Source organism: Papio anubis, chromosome 13, assembly GCF_008728515.1.
Source record: "Papio anubis isolate 15944 chromosome 13, Panubis1.0, whole genome shotgun sequence".
Lineage (NCBI taxonomy): Eukaryota > Metazoa > Chordata > Mammalia > Primates > Cercopithecidae > Papio > Papio anubis.
Window position 1 is genome coordinate 99584511 of NC_044988.1, and position 19020 is coordinate 99603530.

At 44.1% G+C, this 19020-nt stretch overlaps 1 protein-coding gene across 25 annotated transcripts in view; it reads right to left on the reverse strand.

Moving 5' to 3' along the window:
* Positions 1 to 19020, reverse strand: part of FNBP1 (formin binding protein 1) — a 161758-nt gene that overhangs the window by 87379 nt on the left and 55359 nt on the right. For all 25 annotated transcript variants that reach the window (XM_003911191.5, XM_003911193.5, XM_003911192.5 and 22 more), the window contains exons 3-4: positions 4539 to 4595; positions 3688 to 3835 (exon numbers count right to left, since the gene is read on the reverse strand). In XM_003911191.5, coding sequence (XP_003911240.1) covers positions 3688 to 3835; positions 4539 to 4595 — 205 coding nt within the window. The remainder of the gene's footprint in view (positions 1 to 3687; positions 3836 to 4538; positions 4596 to 19020) is intronic.

Genomic DNA, 19020 nt, shown 5'->3' on the forward strand with positions numbered 1-19020 from the left:
GTCCCAGCTACTTGGGAGGCTAAGATAGGAAGATCACTTAAGTCCAGGAGGTTGAGGCTGCAGTGAGCCATGATCTCACCACTGCACTCCAGCCTGGGCAACAGAATGAGACCCTGTCTCAAAAAAAGAAAGAAAGAAAGAAAAAAGGAAAAAGAAAAAAAGTGCTCATGAGGCATTATATTAAAATAGTACAAACAGGTCAGGTGCGGTGGCTCACACCTATAATCCCAGCACTTTGGGAGGTCGAGGCAGGCGGATCACCTGAGCTCAGGATTTCGAGACCAGCCTGGCCAACATGGTGAAACTCCATCTCTATTAAAAACACAAAAATTAGCCAGGCATGGCTGGGGGTGCCTGTAATCCCAGATACTGAGGAGGCTGAGGCAGGAGAATTGCTGGAACCTGGGAGGCAGAGGCTGCAGTGAGCCAAGTTCGCGTGACTGCATTTCAGCCCGGGCAACAGAGCGAGGCTCCGTCTCAAAATAAATTCAATAAATAAAATAAAATAGCACAAATACACACATTTGTTTACTGATATTCTTTCTAATGTTTCAAAAGGTTTCACGATTTTCTAAAATGTCATTTTAATTTAATTACAGAATATTTCAAAAGAGCATGTTTACAGCTCCTCCCAACAGAACATCTGACTCAGAAACCTGTGCTTGCAGTTCTCCTTAAAATAAAAGGAACACTATGTATTGCAAGATATTTAATGTGTATCTGTACCACCTATAATTTATTCCATAAATTACTATAATTTTTGATTAACAAAAGGAACTAAATCCAAAATACAGATATGACAGACTATAAAAAAAGTCATGATTAACAGTGAGTAAATAAAATACAAAACAACTTGGTCATAACACAGCGTAGGAATATGAGGGGGCGCGGTGGCTCACGCTTGTAATCCCAGCAGTTTGGGAGGCCAAGACGGGTGGATCATTTGAGGTCAGGAGTGCGAGACCAGCCTGGCCAACGTGATGAAACCCTGTCTCTACCAAAAATACAAAAAATTAGCCGAGTATAGTGGCATGTGCCTGTAATCCTAGCTACTTGGGAGGCTGAGGCAGGAGAATCGCTTGAATCTGGAAGGTGGAGGTTGCACTTAGGTGAGATTGTGCTACTGCACTCCAGCCTGGGCAACACAGTGAGACTCTGTCTTGAAAAAAAAAAAAGAGACAAAGCATTGACAAAAGAAACAAATAGGAAAAAAACATAAACTTTTGCAAGGTCAAGGGAAGTTCAGGGTCCAGGGAAGCAGTCCATGATCATGTTAAGATTTCCGGTATTTATTTTATCACTATATTAGACATTTGTACTTCATTCTGAACCTTAGTATTCTGTTTCACTGCATCCTTTCTGTCACTAAAGAAATCTTTAATGAATGGTCCAGCAGAGGTTGTCATCTAATTTAGGGCTCCAGTGCAGGGTTTCTCACACTCAGCACTATAGACATTTCGGGCCAGGTCATTCTTTGTTGTGAAGTTGTCCTATGTATTGCGGGATGCTTAGCTGCCTCCCTGGCCTCTTCTCTCTAGATACCAGTAGCAACCCCTTAGCCACAATCCCTGAGACAACCAAAAGTGTCTCCGAACACTGACAAATGTGGCTGGAGTGGGGAGTAAAACTGTCCCTAGTTGAGAACCATTATGCTAATGTCAACAGATGAAGATTCATCTCAGTTTATTGGCATATTGTTGTTTTAAACCAATGGGGTGATCTTAAGGCATTTATCTCTTCCTAACTTTTAAACCTATCCAAGGCCATATGCTACACATTTATAGTTTAGAAAGAACTAAATTGAGACATTTTCAAATGCCTTCCTGCCCAACGGCCCTGGCTGTTCTCTATTGAATGCTTGTCCCACGCAGGTCCTAATCATCCCTCAAGTCTTGTTAAGGCCTTAACCACAAAGTCCCTTGGGAAGCTTCTTCCTGACCCCAGAGCATGAGCATGTCAGCAATCCCATTGTACACTCTCATAGCATGTTGTACTCTTACTTTGTGGCAACTACCATAATTGCAATTAAATAATCACTTTTGTCATTATTACTTAATGTCTCCTCCATTTCAGCAGAAGTCATAGCAATCTTGTTGGCTCATGCATCCCCAGGGCATTAAAAGAACTGTTGTGGCCGGGCGCAGTGGCTCACGCCTATAATCCCAGCACTTTGGGAGGCCAAGGCGGGTGGATCATGGTGGTCTGAGGAGTTTGAGACCAGCTCGACCAATACGGTGAAACCCCATCTCTACGAAAAATACAAAAAATTAGCTGGGCATGGCAGTGGGCACCTGTAATCTCAGCTACTGAGGGAGGAGAATCGCTTGAACCCAGGGTGCAGAGGTTGCAGGGAGTCAAGATTGCACCACTTCACTTGAGCCTGGGCAAAACAGCAAAACTCCATCTCAAAAAAAAAAAAAAAAATCTTTATCACTGGCCAACATGGCTACTTTATTACTAGTAACAAATTATTCTGCACTTCACATGCAATCAAAATACAATGATATAGACCATGGCTTAAAGATAAATCCCTTAAGGCAAAATCATGACTAAGAATAGACTTTGAGCATTCATTTTTGTCTTTGGTTAACAACAAAACCTATTTATGAAAAGACGAAAATGGTGGTAAGAGGAACAATAAGGTGTGCTTCATTAGACAGCAATGAATGAGCTGAGGAACAGAATGGATGTAACTGGGGACATCTTTCCAGTTTTTTGACCTACTTATAAGCACTATTTTTTTTTTTTTTTGGAGATCAAGTTTTGCTCGTCATCCAGGCTGGAGTGCAATGGTGAGATCTTGGCTCACTGCAACCTCCGCCTCCTGGATTCAAGCAATTCTCGTGCTTCAGACTCCCTAGTAGCTGGGGTTATAGGTGCCTGCCACCACGCCCAGCTAATTTTTATATTTTTAGTAGAGACGGGGTTTCACCATGCTGGCCAGGCTGTTCTCGAACTCCTAAGCTCAGGTGATCCATCTGCCTAGGCCTCCCAAAGTGCTGGGATTACAGGCGTGAGCCACCATGCCTGGGTGATAAACACTAATTTTAATACTGTTTATTCCACAGAGCATACACCATATTATATTACTTACTTGTTTTTTAAATGTCTGATACCCTGAAATATATTTAAATTCCTCAAAGGGATGCATATTCCTGGGTCCACAGATGAGTTTCAGACTGTCTGAAGGACCCTTGACATTTTACGTAGAGACCTAGAAACACTTTCTAGGAACAGGGTCCGTAACTTTTTTTTTTTTTTTTTGTTTGAGACGGAGTCTTGCTCTGTTGCCCAGGCTGGAGGGCAGGTGCGCAATCTCGGCTCACTGCAACCTCCGCCTCCCAGGTTCAAGCGTTTCTCCTGCCTCAGCTTCCTGAGTAGCTGGGATCACAGCCGCATGCCACCACGCCTGGCTAATTTTTGTATTTTTAATAGAGACGGGGTTTAATAGAGACAGGGTCTTAAACTCCTGACCTTGTGATCCACCAACCTCGGCCTCCAAAAGTCTTGGGATTACAGGCGTGAGCCACCGCGCCCGGCTGGGGTCCATAACTTTAATATGATTCTCAAAGGTGTGAGTTTAAGACCCATAGTCTTATATGGTTTTATTTAATTTTAATCATCTAGGGATATTCCCACTGTATTTGGTCCATCCTCTAGGAAGAAAAAGAATAAAGTTTTGCTTACTGATTTCCTCTCCTGTTTCAGTTCCTGAACATAGCGTGCCAAGTCCACAATGATCTGTGATGCCATGTTCTCGGAGATAACTTCATGCTGCCCCGCATAATCATTCATTTCGTTCAGGGTGGAAATGAAAGCTTTACATGACGTATACCTATGGAACAGAACACACACCGCTCCGTTTCACACAAGGCCACGTTCATTCATATTCTGCTTTACACCAAGAAAATATTAATTAAAATCAGGTTAATTGGCATCACCTCCCATAGGATCCTGAGTATTCATTACACATCGAGTCTTCTCATCAAAATGGCTCAGAATTAATTACAATGGAAACACTTTTCATTTTGCAAAACTGAACCGTTCTGCGTGATGTAATATTTGGCTTTAATACTTAGCCAAGATATAATCCAAAATTCATATACATGCTGCATGTACTAATGTAAAGGATATTTAGATATACATTAGAGATATAGTATTTGAGCTGTCTGTGTTCAGATGCCTTAATCACTGACTGAAATGGACATATTTCTTGGGTGAATGATTAGCATAACAGGGACTCCTGATAGTGCCAAACCAAATCAAGACTCTGGAATGCAGATTCCATACTTCCTGTTTTTGCTTAATTACATTCTAAAGTTTTCCTAATTACTTTAATTGAAACAATCTGGCATAGGTCCAGTGACTCCGTATAAGAAAAGTTGATTATGTTTTTATTGTTCTCTCCTCCAATTTAAAAACTGACACAAAATGAATGGGAAATGCAACTTATTTTTATAGACATGTATTTCTCCTTTCTGTGTGTAGTCACCAATGGCATGTGTCTATTACAAGACAATTTTCAATGGTAAACATACTTGTATTCTTCTTCCTCCTTCGAGTTCTTTTTAGGTTGGTACTTCTTTGAAAGATTCCTAAAATAAAAATGCAGACATGTCAGCTTTACATAGAAAGATAATTGAGAAATCAGGAATGAAAGATAACATTAGTGCTTTTGTTACAAGTTTAAAACAAACAAAAAAAATGTCCACAGCTGAAATCCATTTCCTTCAATCTTTCAACATGTGTGATGAAGCTACTGTTATTAAGAACGTGCACAGCTTTTCATCTTTTGTCTCAAAGGCAGAGCAAATAAGAACAGAATTATTTAATTGGAGAGGACAGACCATGTGTAAATATGCAGTGGCTTTCTTTTTTTTGAGATGGAGTCTCATTCTGTTGCCCAGGCTGGAGTGCGGTGGCATGATCTCAGCTCACTGCAACTTCCGCCTCCCGGGTTCAAGTGATTCTCCTGCCTCAGCCTCCTGAGTAGTTGGGACTACAGGTGCCCGCCACTACGCCTGGCTAATTTTTTTTTGTATTTTTAATAGACAGGAGGTGTCACCATGTTGGTCAGGCTGGTCTTGAACTCCTGACCTCAAATGATCTGCATGCCTCGGCCTCCCAAAGTGCTGGGATCACAGGTGTGAGCCACTGCGCCCAGCCGTTCAGTGGCTTTCATTTGTAGCACTGAGCTGTTTTTCTTATCAGGCCACCATTCTCTCGTGGTCATCCTGAGTTGGGGCATTATTGCTTCAAATCCAAGGAAAACTGTGTCCAAATGTTTAAATTAAAACATTTAACACCGGCCGGGCACGGTGGCTCATGCCTGTAATCCCAGTACTTTTGGGAGGCCGAGGCAGGCAGATCACCTGAGGTTGGAAGTTTGAGACTGGCCTGACCAACATGGAGAAACCGCGTCCCTACTAAAAAAAAAAAAAAAAATTAGCTGGGCATGGTGGTGCATGCCTGTAATCCCAGCTACTCAGGAGGCTGAGGCAGAAGAATCGCTTGAACCCGGGAGGAGGAGGTTTTAGTGAGTCGAGATTGCGCCATTGCACTCCAGCTTGGGCAACAAGAGTGAAACTCTGTTTAAAAAAAAAAAAAAAAAAAAAATCAGAGTTCAAGGGCATGTTTCTAAGGCTGTGTTGGCTGCTCTACCAGTGAGCACATGAAAACCACCTGTGAATAAGTCTTCTTGAAGAAGTTGAAACAATATTTTGGGAGTGTTGATGCTAAGACATTTAACTAGAAAAACTTTTAACCTGCCTAGCAGGTTTACATTGAACACATTCAGACTGGCCAAAATCATCCTAGTTTCCCTTCCTAATCTCATCTCGAAGTTAAGAATCTAAATATTTTTCTTTATATTTACAAATAGACACAAAAACTAAGAGGTAATCACATAAAAAAAAAAAAAAACCCTCACTAACACTGGTTCTACTGGCTGATTTCTCCTGGGTCCTGACTTCAGGTGACTGTAGTTAGAGAAATAGCCATAGCATGTTTTCTTGTTTGTTTGAGACAGAGTTTCCCTCTTGTTTCCCAGGCTGGAGTGCAATGGCACGATCTTGGCTCACTGCAACCTCCGCCTCCCGGGTTCAAGTGATTCTCCTGCCTCAGCCTCCCGAGTAGCTGGGATTGCAGGCACACACCACCATGCCCAGCTAATGTCTGTGCTTTTTAGTAGAGACGGGGTTTCGCCACATTGGCCAGGCTGGTCTCCAACTCCTGAGCTCAGGTGATCCACCCACCTCGGTCCCCCAAAGTGCCACCGCACCCGGCCAAGAAATAGCGAGAGCATGCTGAGCAGTAATCCACAGTAGGAACTTGCCATGTGTCAGCATCTCAGTCCTCACTTCCTTGTTAATTCCCTGTTGCTATTCCTCTTTATTATTTCACATTTTACTTTTATTTCTTCTACTTCCCCCGAATCTACAGATGTGCCTAGAAAAATATGTGATAATGAATTTACAATTTTGATCATGGTGTGTTTTGCATACCAAGTGACATGTAGTTTCATCTGTAACAAATGCTACTAGATGATGGGAGAGAACACCGGCTTTAGTACAAAGGGCATGGCTCTGGAAATCAAGAGACCATGTGCCCGGACAGCATGACCTCGGCAAATGAGCCAGTCTTTGCTTCCCGTTCCTAATGTGTATGTCAGCAGGGGTTGGACGACATGACCTCCATTGTCCTTCTTGTTTTGAAATTCTGAGGGACTAGATAACATCCAGTAGAATATCAACTGTTGCAGTTATTCAAAAAATGGAGGCATGTATATATAATAATAGTTTAAAAGTTATAATTAGACCAACTGATGAAAGAATGCAGTTAATTCAAGACTGAGATCGTGTTGGCATACACGTCAACGTATCAACTATGACATGCTTTCTCTGCCAATACTGAAGATATATAGCAGAGTTTAATAATTCTAGATCCAAAAGAATGTGAAAAAGCAATGATTTCCTTAAAGAACCTCCCTTGGAGAAAAAGCAATGCAAAAAAGAGAAATATTTTATGTCAAAAGCATGGTACAGGTCTTTGAGTTGGATTATGATCACAATCACTCCTTAAAAGGTAGATATAGTAAAAACACCACCACAAGGATCAAGAATGAAAGGAGGCCGGGCACGGTGGCTCACGCCTGTAATCCCAGCACTTTGGGAGGCCAAAGCGAGCAGATCACAAGGTCAGCAGTTCGAGACCAGCCTGACCAACATGGTGAAATCCCGTCTGTACTAAAAATACAAAAATTAGCTGGGCGTGGTGGCGTGTGCCTGTAATTCCAGCTATTCGGGAGGCTGGGGCAGGAGAATGGCTTGAACTCGGGAAGCAGAGGTTGCAGTGAGCTGAGATTGTGCCACTGCACTCCAGCCTGGGCGACAGAGCGAGACTCCATCTCAAAAAAAAAAAAAAGAAAAGAAAGGGAAGTGTATGCAAAACAGATGACTACATAATCAATGGGTTATTTTCCAAATATATTGAGAACAGCACATATGGGTGATTAGAGTACTGGAAAAGCCTAGTGGCTGCATGTGAGGTATTTCTAGTGCATGGTTTATTTTACAATTCATTGTTATTTTTTATTTTAATTTTTTTAGAGACAGGGTCTTGTTCCGTCACCTGGACTGGAGTGCAGCGGCGCGATCATGGCTCACTGCAGCCTCGAACTCCTGGGCCCCAGGGATCTTCCCACCTTACCCTTCCAAGTAGCTAGGACTATAGGTACACACCACCACACCCAGCTCATTTTTATTATTTATTTTCTGTAGAGACCGAGTCTTGCCATGTTGCTGAGGCTGGTCACAAACTCCTAGCCTCAAGCAATCCTCTCACCTCAGCCTCCCAAAGTGCTGGAATTACAGGCATGAGCCACCGTGCCCACACTACTGCATGCTTTTAAATATTAATCATTTTGGCCAGGCGCGGTAGCTCAAGCCTGTAATTCCAGCATTTTGGGGGGCCGAGACGGGTGGATCACGAGGTCAGGAGATCGAGACCATCCTGGCTAACCCAGTGAAACCCCGTCTCTACTGAAAAATACAAAAAGCTAGCCGGGCAAGGTGGCAGGCGCCCGTAGTCCCAGCTACTTGGGAGGCTGAGGCAGGAGAATGGTGTAAACCCGGGAGGTGGAGCTTGCAGTGAGCTGAGATCTGGCCCCTGCACTCCAGCCTGGGTGACAGAGCGAGACTCTGTCTCCAAAAAAAATAAAAAAATAAAAAATTAATCATTTCTTCTGTTACCTATAACTTACAAATTGAAAATACTACTTCTAAATTCATACCTTATATAAAAATTATTCCAAAATGTTAAATCCACATTTTCTTTGTAGCTTCCTTCCAGTCCTTAGCAGCCATAAAAATCATGTAAGTTTTATATCTAGTTGAAGGAAGCCTTACTTGAGTCTGAATCTATTGATCCAGGTAAAATCAGTACTCTTTATAGTTCTCTTTTACCAGTCAAATCCTAAACAGGATTAAATTAGATCCCTTGTAGGTGATATACGGTAAAGACCATTGAGTTCTGATGAATGGGAATCACTTTGACAATACTGCCATACATAGCATTCAAAATGCTTCTTAAAAGCACTAATAAATAATTCACTCTATAAATACCAGCATAAACCTAGAAGCTAAAGAGATCTCGAAGTGAACTTCATTTCTAAGGATATTTATCTCAGGAACTACAAAAAAAGGTCAACTTTCCATTGCTGTTCTCTTGGGACAAGCTTTTTGCCCATTTGTATTACCGTTATTTAAAAAACGAACACGGTTCGTTTGGGCATAGTGGCTCACACCTGTAATCCCAGCACTTTGGGAGGCCAAGGTAGGCAGATCGTGAGTTCAAGACCAGCCTGGCCAACACGGAGAAACCCTGTCTCTACTAAAAATACAAAAATTAGCTGGGCATGGTGACACATACCTGTAGTCCCAGCTACTTGGGAGGGTGATACAGGAGAATCGCTTAAACCTGGGAGGCGGAGGTTGCAGTGAGCTGAGATCATGCCACTGCACTCCAGCCTAGGTGACAGACGAGACTTCGTCTCAAAACAAAACAATCAAACAAAACCCACAACAACACAACAAAAAAACAAGCAAATAAACCACTTAAAAAAAACTTTCGGGCCGGGCGCGGTGGCTCAAGCCTGTAATCCCAGCACTTTGGGAGGCCGAGGCGGGTGGATCACGAGGTCAGGAGATCGAGACCATCCTGGCTAACATGGTGAAACCCCGTCTCTACTAAAAAAAATACAAAAAACTAGCCGGGCGTGGTGGCGGGCGCCTGTAGTCCCAGCTACTCGGAGGCTGAGGCGGGAGAATGGCGTGAGCCCGGGAGGTGGAGCTTGCAGTGAGCCGAGATCGCGCCACTGCACTCCAGCCTGGGCGACAGAGCGAGACTCTGTCTCAAAAAAAAAAAAAAAAACTTTCGATTTATGGGGTCTTTCTGAGAAATCTGACGTGTTTTCAGGTAGAAAATCTCAACTTGTTTTTCAGGTAGCCTAACTAAAAGGTAAAAGAAAAAATAAACATTCTTTTATAAGGATGGTGGATTTAGACCTGGCTGATTCGAAAACCCACAGGAAGGCTTTAAAAATTAATTACTCGGCCCTATTCCAGAGCCTCTGCAACAGAAGGTCCAGGGTGGGGCCCAAGAATGTTTTGTGTTTTCTTCACTCTTTTATTTTTTTAAAGCTCACCACAAGATTTCTGGATCAAGATGGCAGAATAAAATGCAGCCAGAGAACTGTGCTTTCCCAGCAACAAAAGGTGAAAAAATAAAAGTAAGGGAAAATTTTACCAGCAGAAAACTAAAAAAAAAAAAAAGAAAAAAAAAAAAAAAGGAGTCTAACCTCAGTCCATACACTTTAGAAAGTAATGACCAAGAAGAGAAACAGAAAATTCTGGGACAGAACGGAGCTGAGTCCTTCCTCCCCATCACAGAAAGGGAAGTAACGTCCACTAACACTGAACGTCAACCCAGACAGAAGTAAACTGGGAGGTGAGCACTCAGGGAATAGTGATGGAAAAATTCTCAGAGGAAGACATCTATGCTGACCACCCAAGGCCTTGGGCAGAAGCCGGGGCTCGCCCCCGGGAGGTCCACTTTCCAGGCTTCAGGCTAAGTGCCCTGGGGGTTCACCCCACACCCGGGGAGTCCACAGGATTAGGGATATGGGTGGGCTGTGTCCCTACCCAAATCTCAACTTCAATTGTATCTCCCAGAATTCCCACATGCTGTGGGAGGGACCCAGGGGGAGGTAATTGGATCATGGGGCGCTGGTCTTTCCTGTGCTATTCTCATGATAATGAATAAGTCTCACGAGATCTGATGGGTTTATCAGGTGTTTCCACTTTTGCTTCTTCCTCATTTTCCCTTGCTGCTGCCATGTAAGAAGTGCCTTTTTGCCCCCAGCCACGATTCTGAGGCCTCCCCAGCCATGTGGAACTGTAAGTCAAATTAAACCTCTTTTTCTTCCCAGTCTCGGGTATGTCTTTATCAGCAGCGTGAAAACGGACTAATACAATTAGGAAAATCTTTGACCTAATGGTGTAAACCCCATAACAGAACCTCTAACAAAGTTTCAGAAGAAATGACAGAGCTCAGAGTCTCAAAGTCAGGCCCTTTCCCCACCCCGACTCTACAAACACCTGTCCTTGGCCTTCAGCAAACCAAGCAGAACATACAATACCCCAGCCCCAAGTGGAATTCCAAGGGAAAGACCAGTGGCACCAGAAATGGAAGGAAGCATGGCAATGAACACTCACCTACACTCCATCAGAGCAGTCGGCACCGGTGCGGCTCACGTTAGAATCAAATACACGACCGGTGTTGGCCTAAGACCTTTACGCTCTTTACCTCATTAAGCCCACTCAGCAACCTTATAAGGTGAGGATGATGATGATGATTATTCACATTTTACAGATGAAAAAGATAAAACAAGGAGAGTAATTTGACCCAATTCATACTGCTGATAAGTGGAAGAACCAGGATTACATCCCCGGCATTGGGACTCTTGAGTCTGATGAACTCAACCACTTCACTAAACTGCCCCTATTAAACAGAAGCCAGGTGGCCAGGGCCGGTGGCTCATGCCTGTAATCCCAGCAGTTGGGAGGCCGAGGTGGGCAGATCATCTGAGGTCAGGAGTTTGAGACAAGCCTGGCCAACATGGCAAGACCCTACCTCTACTAAAAATACAAAAATTAGCCAGCCATGGGCCGGGCGTGGTGCCTCATGCCTGTAATCCCAGCACTCTGGGAGACCGAGGCGGGTGGATCACCTGAGGTCAGGAGTTTGAGACCAGCCTGACATGGTGAAACCCCATCTCTACTAAAAATACAAAATTAGCCAGGTGTGGTGGTGGTGCATGCCTGTAATCCCAACTACTCCGGAGGCTGAGGCAGGAGAATCGCTTCAACCCAGGAGGCGGTGGTTGCAGTGAGCCAAGATGGAGCCATTGCACTCTAGCCTGGGCAACAAGGGCAAAGCTCCATCTCAAAAAAAAAAAACAAAAAAAAACATCACCAGGTGTAGTGGTGTGTGCCTGTAATCCCAGCTGCTTGGGAGGCTGAGGCAGAAGAATCGCTTCAACCCCGGAGGCAGTGGTTGCAGTGAGCCAAGATTGTGCCATTGCACTCTAGCCTAGGCAACAAGGGCAAAGCTCCGTCTCAAAAAAAAAAAAAATTGCCAGGTGTGGTGGTGTGTGCCTGTAATCCCAGCTGCTTGGGAGGCTGAGGCAGGAGAATTGCTTGAACCTGGGAGGCAGAGGTTGCGGTGAGCCGAGATCGCACCAAGCCGAGATCGCACCACTGCATTCCAGCCTGGGCAACAGAGTGAGACTCTGTCTCAAAAAAAAAAATAAATAAATAAATATAAGCAAAGTGAAAGATATGACAGGTAATACAGAAGGAAAAGGAAAAAAAACCCTGCAATCTGCAAGAAAACAGATAAGGAAAAAAACACAAAGGCAATAAACCCAGAATCCCAACACTACGGGATAAAATAAAATGGAATGAGAAGGAAGACACAAAGCTGAGGAAATGAACTAAGGACTAAAATATACCACTATAGAACCCATCAATAAATGAGGGTGGACATCAAATTTAATAGAGGAAAGGTTTGAAATAACCATAATGTGAAAACAATCAGAAAAATAAAAGGATCTAAAGAATAAGATGAAACGTAAGGATAACTCATATCTCTGAAGTATATGACCCAGTAAGTAGAACAGAAAAAACGTTCAGACATAATCAAAGAATGTTCCCCTGAAATAAATGAAGCATAGAATTTATACAGGAAAGAGCTCTAAGCTATCTGATAAAGGATGATCAACTCCAAGGCATTGCTTAGTGAAGTTATCAGACTGCTAAGATGAACTAAAATTATTCATATATTTACTCAGAAACAGCCATGTTGCCTACAGAGAAAAACATTTGGCTGGCCCCAGACTTTTCCTCCAAAAGACGATGCAGCCACATGGAGAGAGAAAGTGTGACCAGAGAACAACCAAGTCAAAGTGTTAAAGTATGGTGGCATTCTCAAGCAAGAAAGAACTCAGGGAACACGTCCCAAGCTCTAACTAGGGGGAACATATTCTTCTTTAATGCCAAGAGTCAAGGAGAGACGCTGTTGTAGAGAGAAGTGTTGAGATGACTCTACATTCAAATATAGAACTACGACAAAACGGGTTTCAGAACCAAGTCATATAACTCAACTGGAAGAAGGAGCAAAACATGTATATATATATTTTCCTTATCTTTCATAGCAGTCAATTGAGCCTGTTTAAGATTTCAACATGGAATTATACACAATAACATCCTACAAGGTTTTTTTCATAATCTTTTTGATAAATTTTACAAAAGTTTAATATTTATTTTTTTTGAGACAGTCGGTCACCCAGGCTGGAGTGCAGTGGCGTCATCTTGGCTCACTGCAACCTCTGCCTCCTGAGTAGCTGGGATTACAGGCATGTGCCACCATGCCCGGCTAATTTTTGTGCTTTCAGTAGAGAGACAGGGTTTCACCATATTAGCCAGGCTGGTCTCAAACTCCTAATGTCAGGTCATCTGCCCGCCTCGGCCTCCCAAAATGCTGGGATTACAGGTATAAGCCACTATGCCTGACCTAAAGAGTTTAATTTTTAAAGCTTAGCAGATCCCTCAGTTTCACTTTATTGTCGTTTATACTGTTAAATTTAAATTCACTTTATATATATGATATATACAATATGCAATATGTTGTATAAAATGATTTCACCTAGTTACCCTCTATATACAATGAGTTCCAATTAAAAACAGACCAAAACTCGAATGGTTCATTTTTTAAAAGCATAAATGGCTCAGATGTATCAAAAGATGTTCAACCCCCATGCATACTAAGAGAAATGCAATTTAAGACCTAGATGTACCAATTGTTAAGTATCAAGTTGACAAAGATCAGTTTGGAAACAAGGCAGCAGTGAGGGTGAGGTTGAGCAGGCCCTGTTACTCTAACGGAGTGTCAGGGGCCACAGCTTCTGAAAAGGGACTGGAGATCATGCCACTGCACTCCAGCCTGGGTGACAGAAACTCCGTCTCAAAAATAAATTAGGTTCAGACTCAGAAAAAAAAATTAGGAATTTCAACCTACACTATCTTGAATAGATAAGTGACCTACAGTAGGGGTTGGCAAACTTTTTCTGTAAAGGACCAGAAAGCAAATATTTCAGGGCCAGGCGCGGTGGCTCATGACTGTAATCCCAGCACTTTGGGAGGCCGAGGCAGGTGGATCACGAGGTCAGGAGTTTGAGATCAGCCTGGCCAATATGGTGAAACCCCATCTCTACTAAAAATACGAAAATTAGCCAGGTGTGGTGGCGTGTGCTTGTAGTCCCTGCTGTTCAGGAGGCTGAGGCAGGAGAATCCCTTGAACCCAGGAGGTGGAGGTTGCAGTGAGCCGAGATTGTGCCACTGCACTCCAGCCTGGGTGACACAGCGAGACTCCATCTAAAAAAAAAAAAAAAATTCAGACTTGCAGGTAACTGCATCTCTTTTGCAACTACTCAACAGCCAATTGTCCGCAAAAGTGGCCACAGACAATATGCATGGGCACGGCAACATTCCAACAAATCTTTATTTACAGAACCAAGTAGTGGATGGATTTGGCCCATGCTAAGACCTGATCTACAGGAATCAAAGTCTCTTATGTTTTTGTCTAAAATAAGTTAGCATTTTCCCCTGCAATGCAGAAAAAAATATTTAATGATAGATGTCTCTCCCAAAGGTCACACTATTTTTAAACATCATATTACTATTTCAAGCAAGTATCTGTTGAATATGTTGTTGCCACACTGGCCTTTCTATTCCTTGTACATGTTCCCATCTCAGGACCTTTGTACTTGCTCCCCCCACATCCTCACATGTCTGGCTTCTTTTTATGATTCACTTCTCAAGCAATGGGTTTTCCCTGACCAGCCTACCTAAGTAACAACCCCTGACTTCATTCTCTATCGCATCATTGCGTTTACATATTTGGAGTCATAAACGCTATCTTAAATGCTTGAATTCTTTGCTAATTTGCATGCAGTTCTGTTATCCGCTGTGAGAAGGTGAGCACTCCAGGTTCAGGCACTTCCTGCGTCTCGTTCATTAAAGCATCCCTAGTGACTGGCACCTCGTTGTTCTTTTTGTTGTTAAAATCTCATTAGCTCTCACAGGCCGGTGCAAACACATAATTCCCCATAAAGCAAAGCTGGCTAAATATCTTAGGCCTGTACCCTGCCGATTCACTCACAATCTACAAATATTTCCTGGGCACCTACTATGTGCCAGGCACTGTTCTGCACTGTGACACATTAGTGAGCACAACCCAAAGATCCCCACCCATAAGGGGCTTGCATTCTAGCTGAGAGGCTGCAGGAGACAGTGAGCAGTAAATATAATAACATAGATTTCTCTGGGAAGATTTGGGGAGATGTTGTTCAAATGAGACAAAATTTTAGGAGAAACAAGTTCAAGAGATCTAGTGTACAACATGGTGTCTCTAGTTAATAACAATGTATTGTATACTTGAAAATTGCCAGGCCGGGTGCTCACACCTGTAATCCCAGCAGGTATGAGGCCTCGGCGGGAGGATCGCTTGAACCCAGAAGTTCAAGACCAGCATGGGCAACATGGTGAAATTCTGTCTCTACAAAAAATACAAAAATTAGCCGGGTGTGGCAGCGCATTCCTGTGGTCCCAGCTACTTGGGAGGCTGAGGTGGGAGGATCACTTGAGCCTGGGAGGTGAGCCAAGATCGTGCCGCTGCACTCCACCCGAGATGACAGTGAGACCCTGTCTCAAGAAAGAGGGAAGGGAAGGGGAGGGAAGGGAAGGGGAGGGAAAGGGAGGGATTGCTAACTTGCTAGAAGAGTAGATTTTAATGTTCTTACCACAAAAAAAATTAAGTTTGTGCAGTGATGCATATGTTAATTAGCCTGATTTGGGCATTCTGCAGTGTATACATATTTCAAAACATCATGTTGTATACCATAAATATATATAATTTTATATACAAATAATATAGAAAGATATATTGTCAATTTTTGAAACTAAATAAATGAGAAGACTATATAAAATGGTAGAAAGTTACCAGTAATATAGGAAAAGTGAAAAGCAAAGCAGACCAAGTGGGCTAGGGGACGAAGTGGGCCTCACTGAGCAGAAACTGGAAGGAGGAGAGGGAGTCAGGCACGTGGAGCCTGGGGAAGAACCCATAGGTGGTATCTGCATGGAAGGGCCAGCACAGTAGCTCTCGGGTGAGGGGATGCCTGGCATGTATAAGAAACAGGAAGGAGGCCTCTGTATGGTTACAGCAGAGAGAAGGAGGAAGAGAGTTAAAACAGATGATGTCAGAAAGGTGTGGGGACCAGATTACACAAGGTTTTGTAGGACTTTCACTGTAAAGTTTTTGGATTTACTCTGAATGAAATGCGGATGCATTGGAATTTTGAACAGAGGAGTACTGTAATCTGGTTGCTTTGTAGAAATCAGGGAATAGGGGATAGAGGTAGAATAAGGGAAACTAATTAGTAGACTCATCATAACCAGGAAAAAGATCATGGACCACATAGCCCATGTGACATGGACCACAGGGGCAGCAGTGGAGGTGATAATGAGTGTCAGATCCTGGATAAATCTGTAGAGGGGCCAAGATTTCCTGATGGCTTGGGATGGGGAGTGTGAGAATGTGAGAGAAAGAAGAGAGCCACAGATGATGACACCAGGGGTTTGTTTTTTTTTTTGAGATGGAGTCTTGTTCTGTCACACAGGCTGGAGTGCAATGGCACAATCTCGGCTCACTGCAACCTCTGCCGCCCGGGTTTCAAGGGATTCTCCTGCCTTAGCGTCCCGAGTAGCTAGGATTATAGGCACCCGCCACCAAGCCTGGCTAATGTTTTTGTATTTTTAATAGAGACAGGGTTTCACCATGTTGGACGGGCTGGCCTTGAACTCTTGATCTCAAGTGATTCGCCCGCACCTGGGTGATGCTACGGTTTTTGACCTACACCAGGAAGGATGCAGCTACCCTCAGTTGAGTGGAGGAAAATCTAGGTCGTGGAAATGCAGGTTTTTATTTTTTTTGAGATAGGGTCTTGCTCTGTTGCCCAGGCTAGAGTGGAGTAGTGCAATCATGGCTCAATGCAGCCCCAGTGTCTTAGGCTCAAGCATCCACCCTCCTCAGCCTCTCAAATAGGTGAGACTACAGGTGTGCGCCACCATGCCTGGCTAATTTTTTAAAATTCTTTTTAGAGGCAAGGTCTTGCTATGTTGCTCAGGTTCGTCTCTAACTCCTGGCCTCAAGTACCCACCTCGGCCTCCTGAAGTGCTGAGATTTTAGGTGTGAGCCACTTCACTTGGCCTAGACATGTGGATTTTTAAGTTGGGGAGATCAGGAGTTCAGTTTCAGACATGTTACATTTCAGATGGTTTTTAGATGTTTCTTTTCTTTCTTTTTTTTGAGATGGAGTCTTGCTCTGTCACCCAGGCTGGAGTGCAGTGGTGCAATCTCGGCTCACTGCAAGCTCTGCCTCCTGGGTTCATGCCACTCTCCTGCCTCAGCCTCCCGAGTAGCTGGGACTACAGGTGCCCACCACCATGTCCAGCTGATTTTTTGTATTTTTGGTAGAGATGGGGTTTCACCGTGTTAACTAGGATGGTCTCGATCTCCTGACCTCGTGATCTGCCCCGCCTCTGCCTCCGAGGCGGGATTACAGGCATGAGCCACTGCGCCCGACCAAGTTTTTAGACATTTCTAAGTGGAGATTTTGAGCAAGCTGTTTCTGGAATTCAGGAGAGAGGTCTGGCTTGGAGATCCATATCTGCGAGTTGTTGCCATACGGATCATGCCTAAAGCCATGAGACAGTTGAGGTCACCGCGAGAGTACAGACTAGGAAGGGAGAAGGACTGAGAAGCAGGTGCTGGGCACAGCGATGTGAAGAGGAGGGGCCAGCAACGGAGACTGTGGTGGGAAGAACACCAGTAGCCCACTCGAGAACTCACATGTAGCCCATTTTCACACGAAAGGCAACACTGCATGACACTGCAGTATTCAAATAATCAAAGTGAAAGAGACCATGTTCTATTCCTACTTTCAGTTTGAAAAGCCCTGACATGTTTACGAGGCTGATATGCACACAGGGCACTGGAAACTGATCTGGATTCTCCACTTAGGAAAATTATTTCATTGGCTGGGCGCGGTGACTCATGCTTGTAATCCCAGCACTTTGGGAGGCCGAGGCGGGCAGATCACAAGGTCAGGAGATCGAGACCGTCCTGGCTAACAAGATGAAACCCCATCTCTAATAAAAATACAAAAAAATTAGCCGGGCGTTGTGGCCAGCGCCTGCAGTCCCAGCTACTCAGGAGGCTGAGGCAGGAGAATGGCGTGAACCCAGGAGGCGGAGCTTGCAGTGAGCCGAGATTACACCACTGCACTCCAGCCTGGGTGACAGAGTGAGACTCCTCAAAAAAAAAAAAAAAATTATTTCATTGTGTAATGTTTTACATGTTATTCACTCAATAAAAACAAAATCTAGGCCAGGCACGGTGGCTCACGCTTGTAATCCCAGCACTTTGGGAGGCCAAGGCGGGCGGATCACAAGGTCAGGAGATCGAGACCACGGTGAAACCTCGTCTCTACTAAAAATACAAAAAAAATTAGCCGGGCATGGTGGCAGGCACCTGTAGTCCCAGCTACTCAGGAGGCTGAGGCAGGAGAATGGCGTGAACCCGGGAGGCGGAGCTTGCAGTGAGCCGAGACTGCGCCACTACATTCCAGCCTGGGGAACAGAGTGAGACTCCGTCTCAAAAAAAAAAAAAAAAAAAAAAATCTGGGGCCAGGCACAGTGGTTCACACCTGTAATCCCAGCTTGCTGAAACAACAACAGAAACACTTATAAGAACACATAGCTTTTTTTTTTTTTTTTTTTTTGAGATGGAGTCTTGCTCTGTTGCCCAGGATGGAGTGCAGTGGCATGATCTTGGCTCACTGCAACCTCCACCTCCTGGGTTCAAGCGATTTTCCTGCCTCAGCCTCCTGAATAGCTGGGATTACAGGTGCCTGCCACCACACCCAGCTAATTTTTGTATTTTTAGTAGAGACGGGGTTTCACCATCTTGACCAGGCTGGTCTCAAACTCCTGACCTCGTGATCCACCCTCCTGGGCCTCCCAAAGTGCTGGGATTATAGGCGTGAGCCACTGCGCCTGGCCAAGAACACATATCTCTTATGCAGATGCTCTTTGGATTAAAACTCAATGGTGAGGGAGCTTGAAGAAAGTTTTTTTAAAAAAAAAAAAAAGAAAAAAAAGAAACAAGGGGCCAGGCACGGGATTAATGCCTGTAATCCCAGCACTTCGGGAGGCAGAGGTGGGCGAATTGCCTGAGGTCAGGAGTTCGAGACCAGCCTGGCCGACATGGTGAAACCCCGCCTCTACTAAAAATACAAAAATTAGTGGGGCATGGTGGCAGGCGCCTGTAATCCCAGCTACT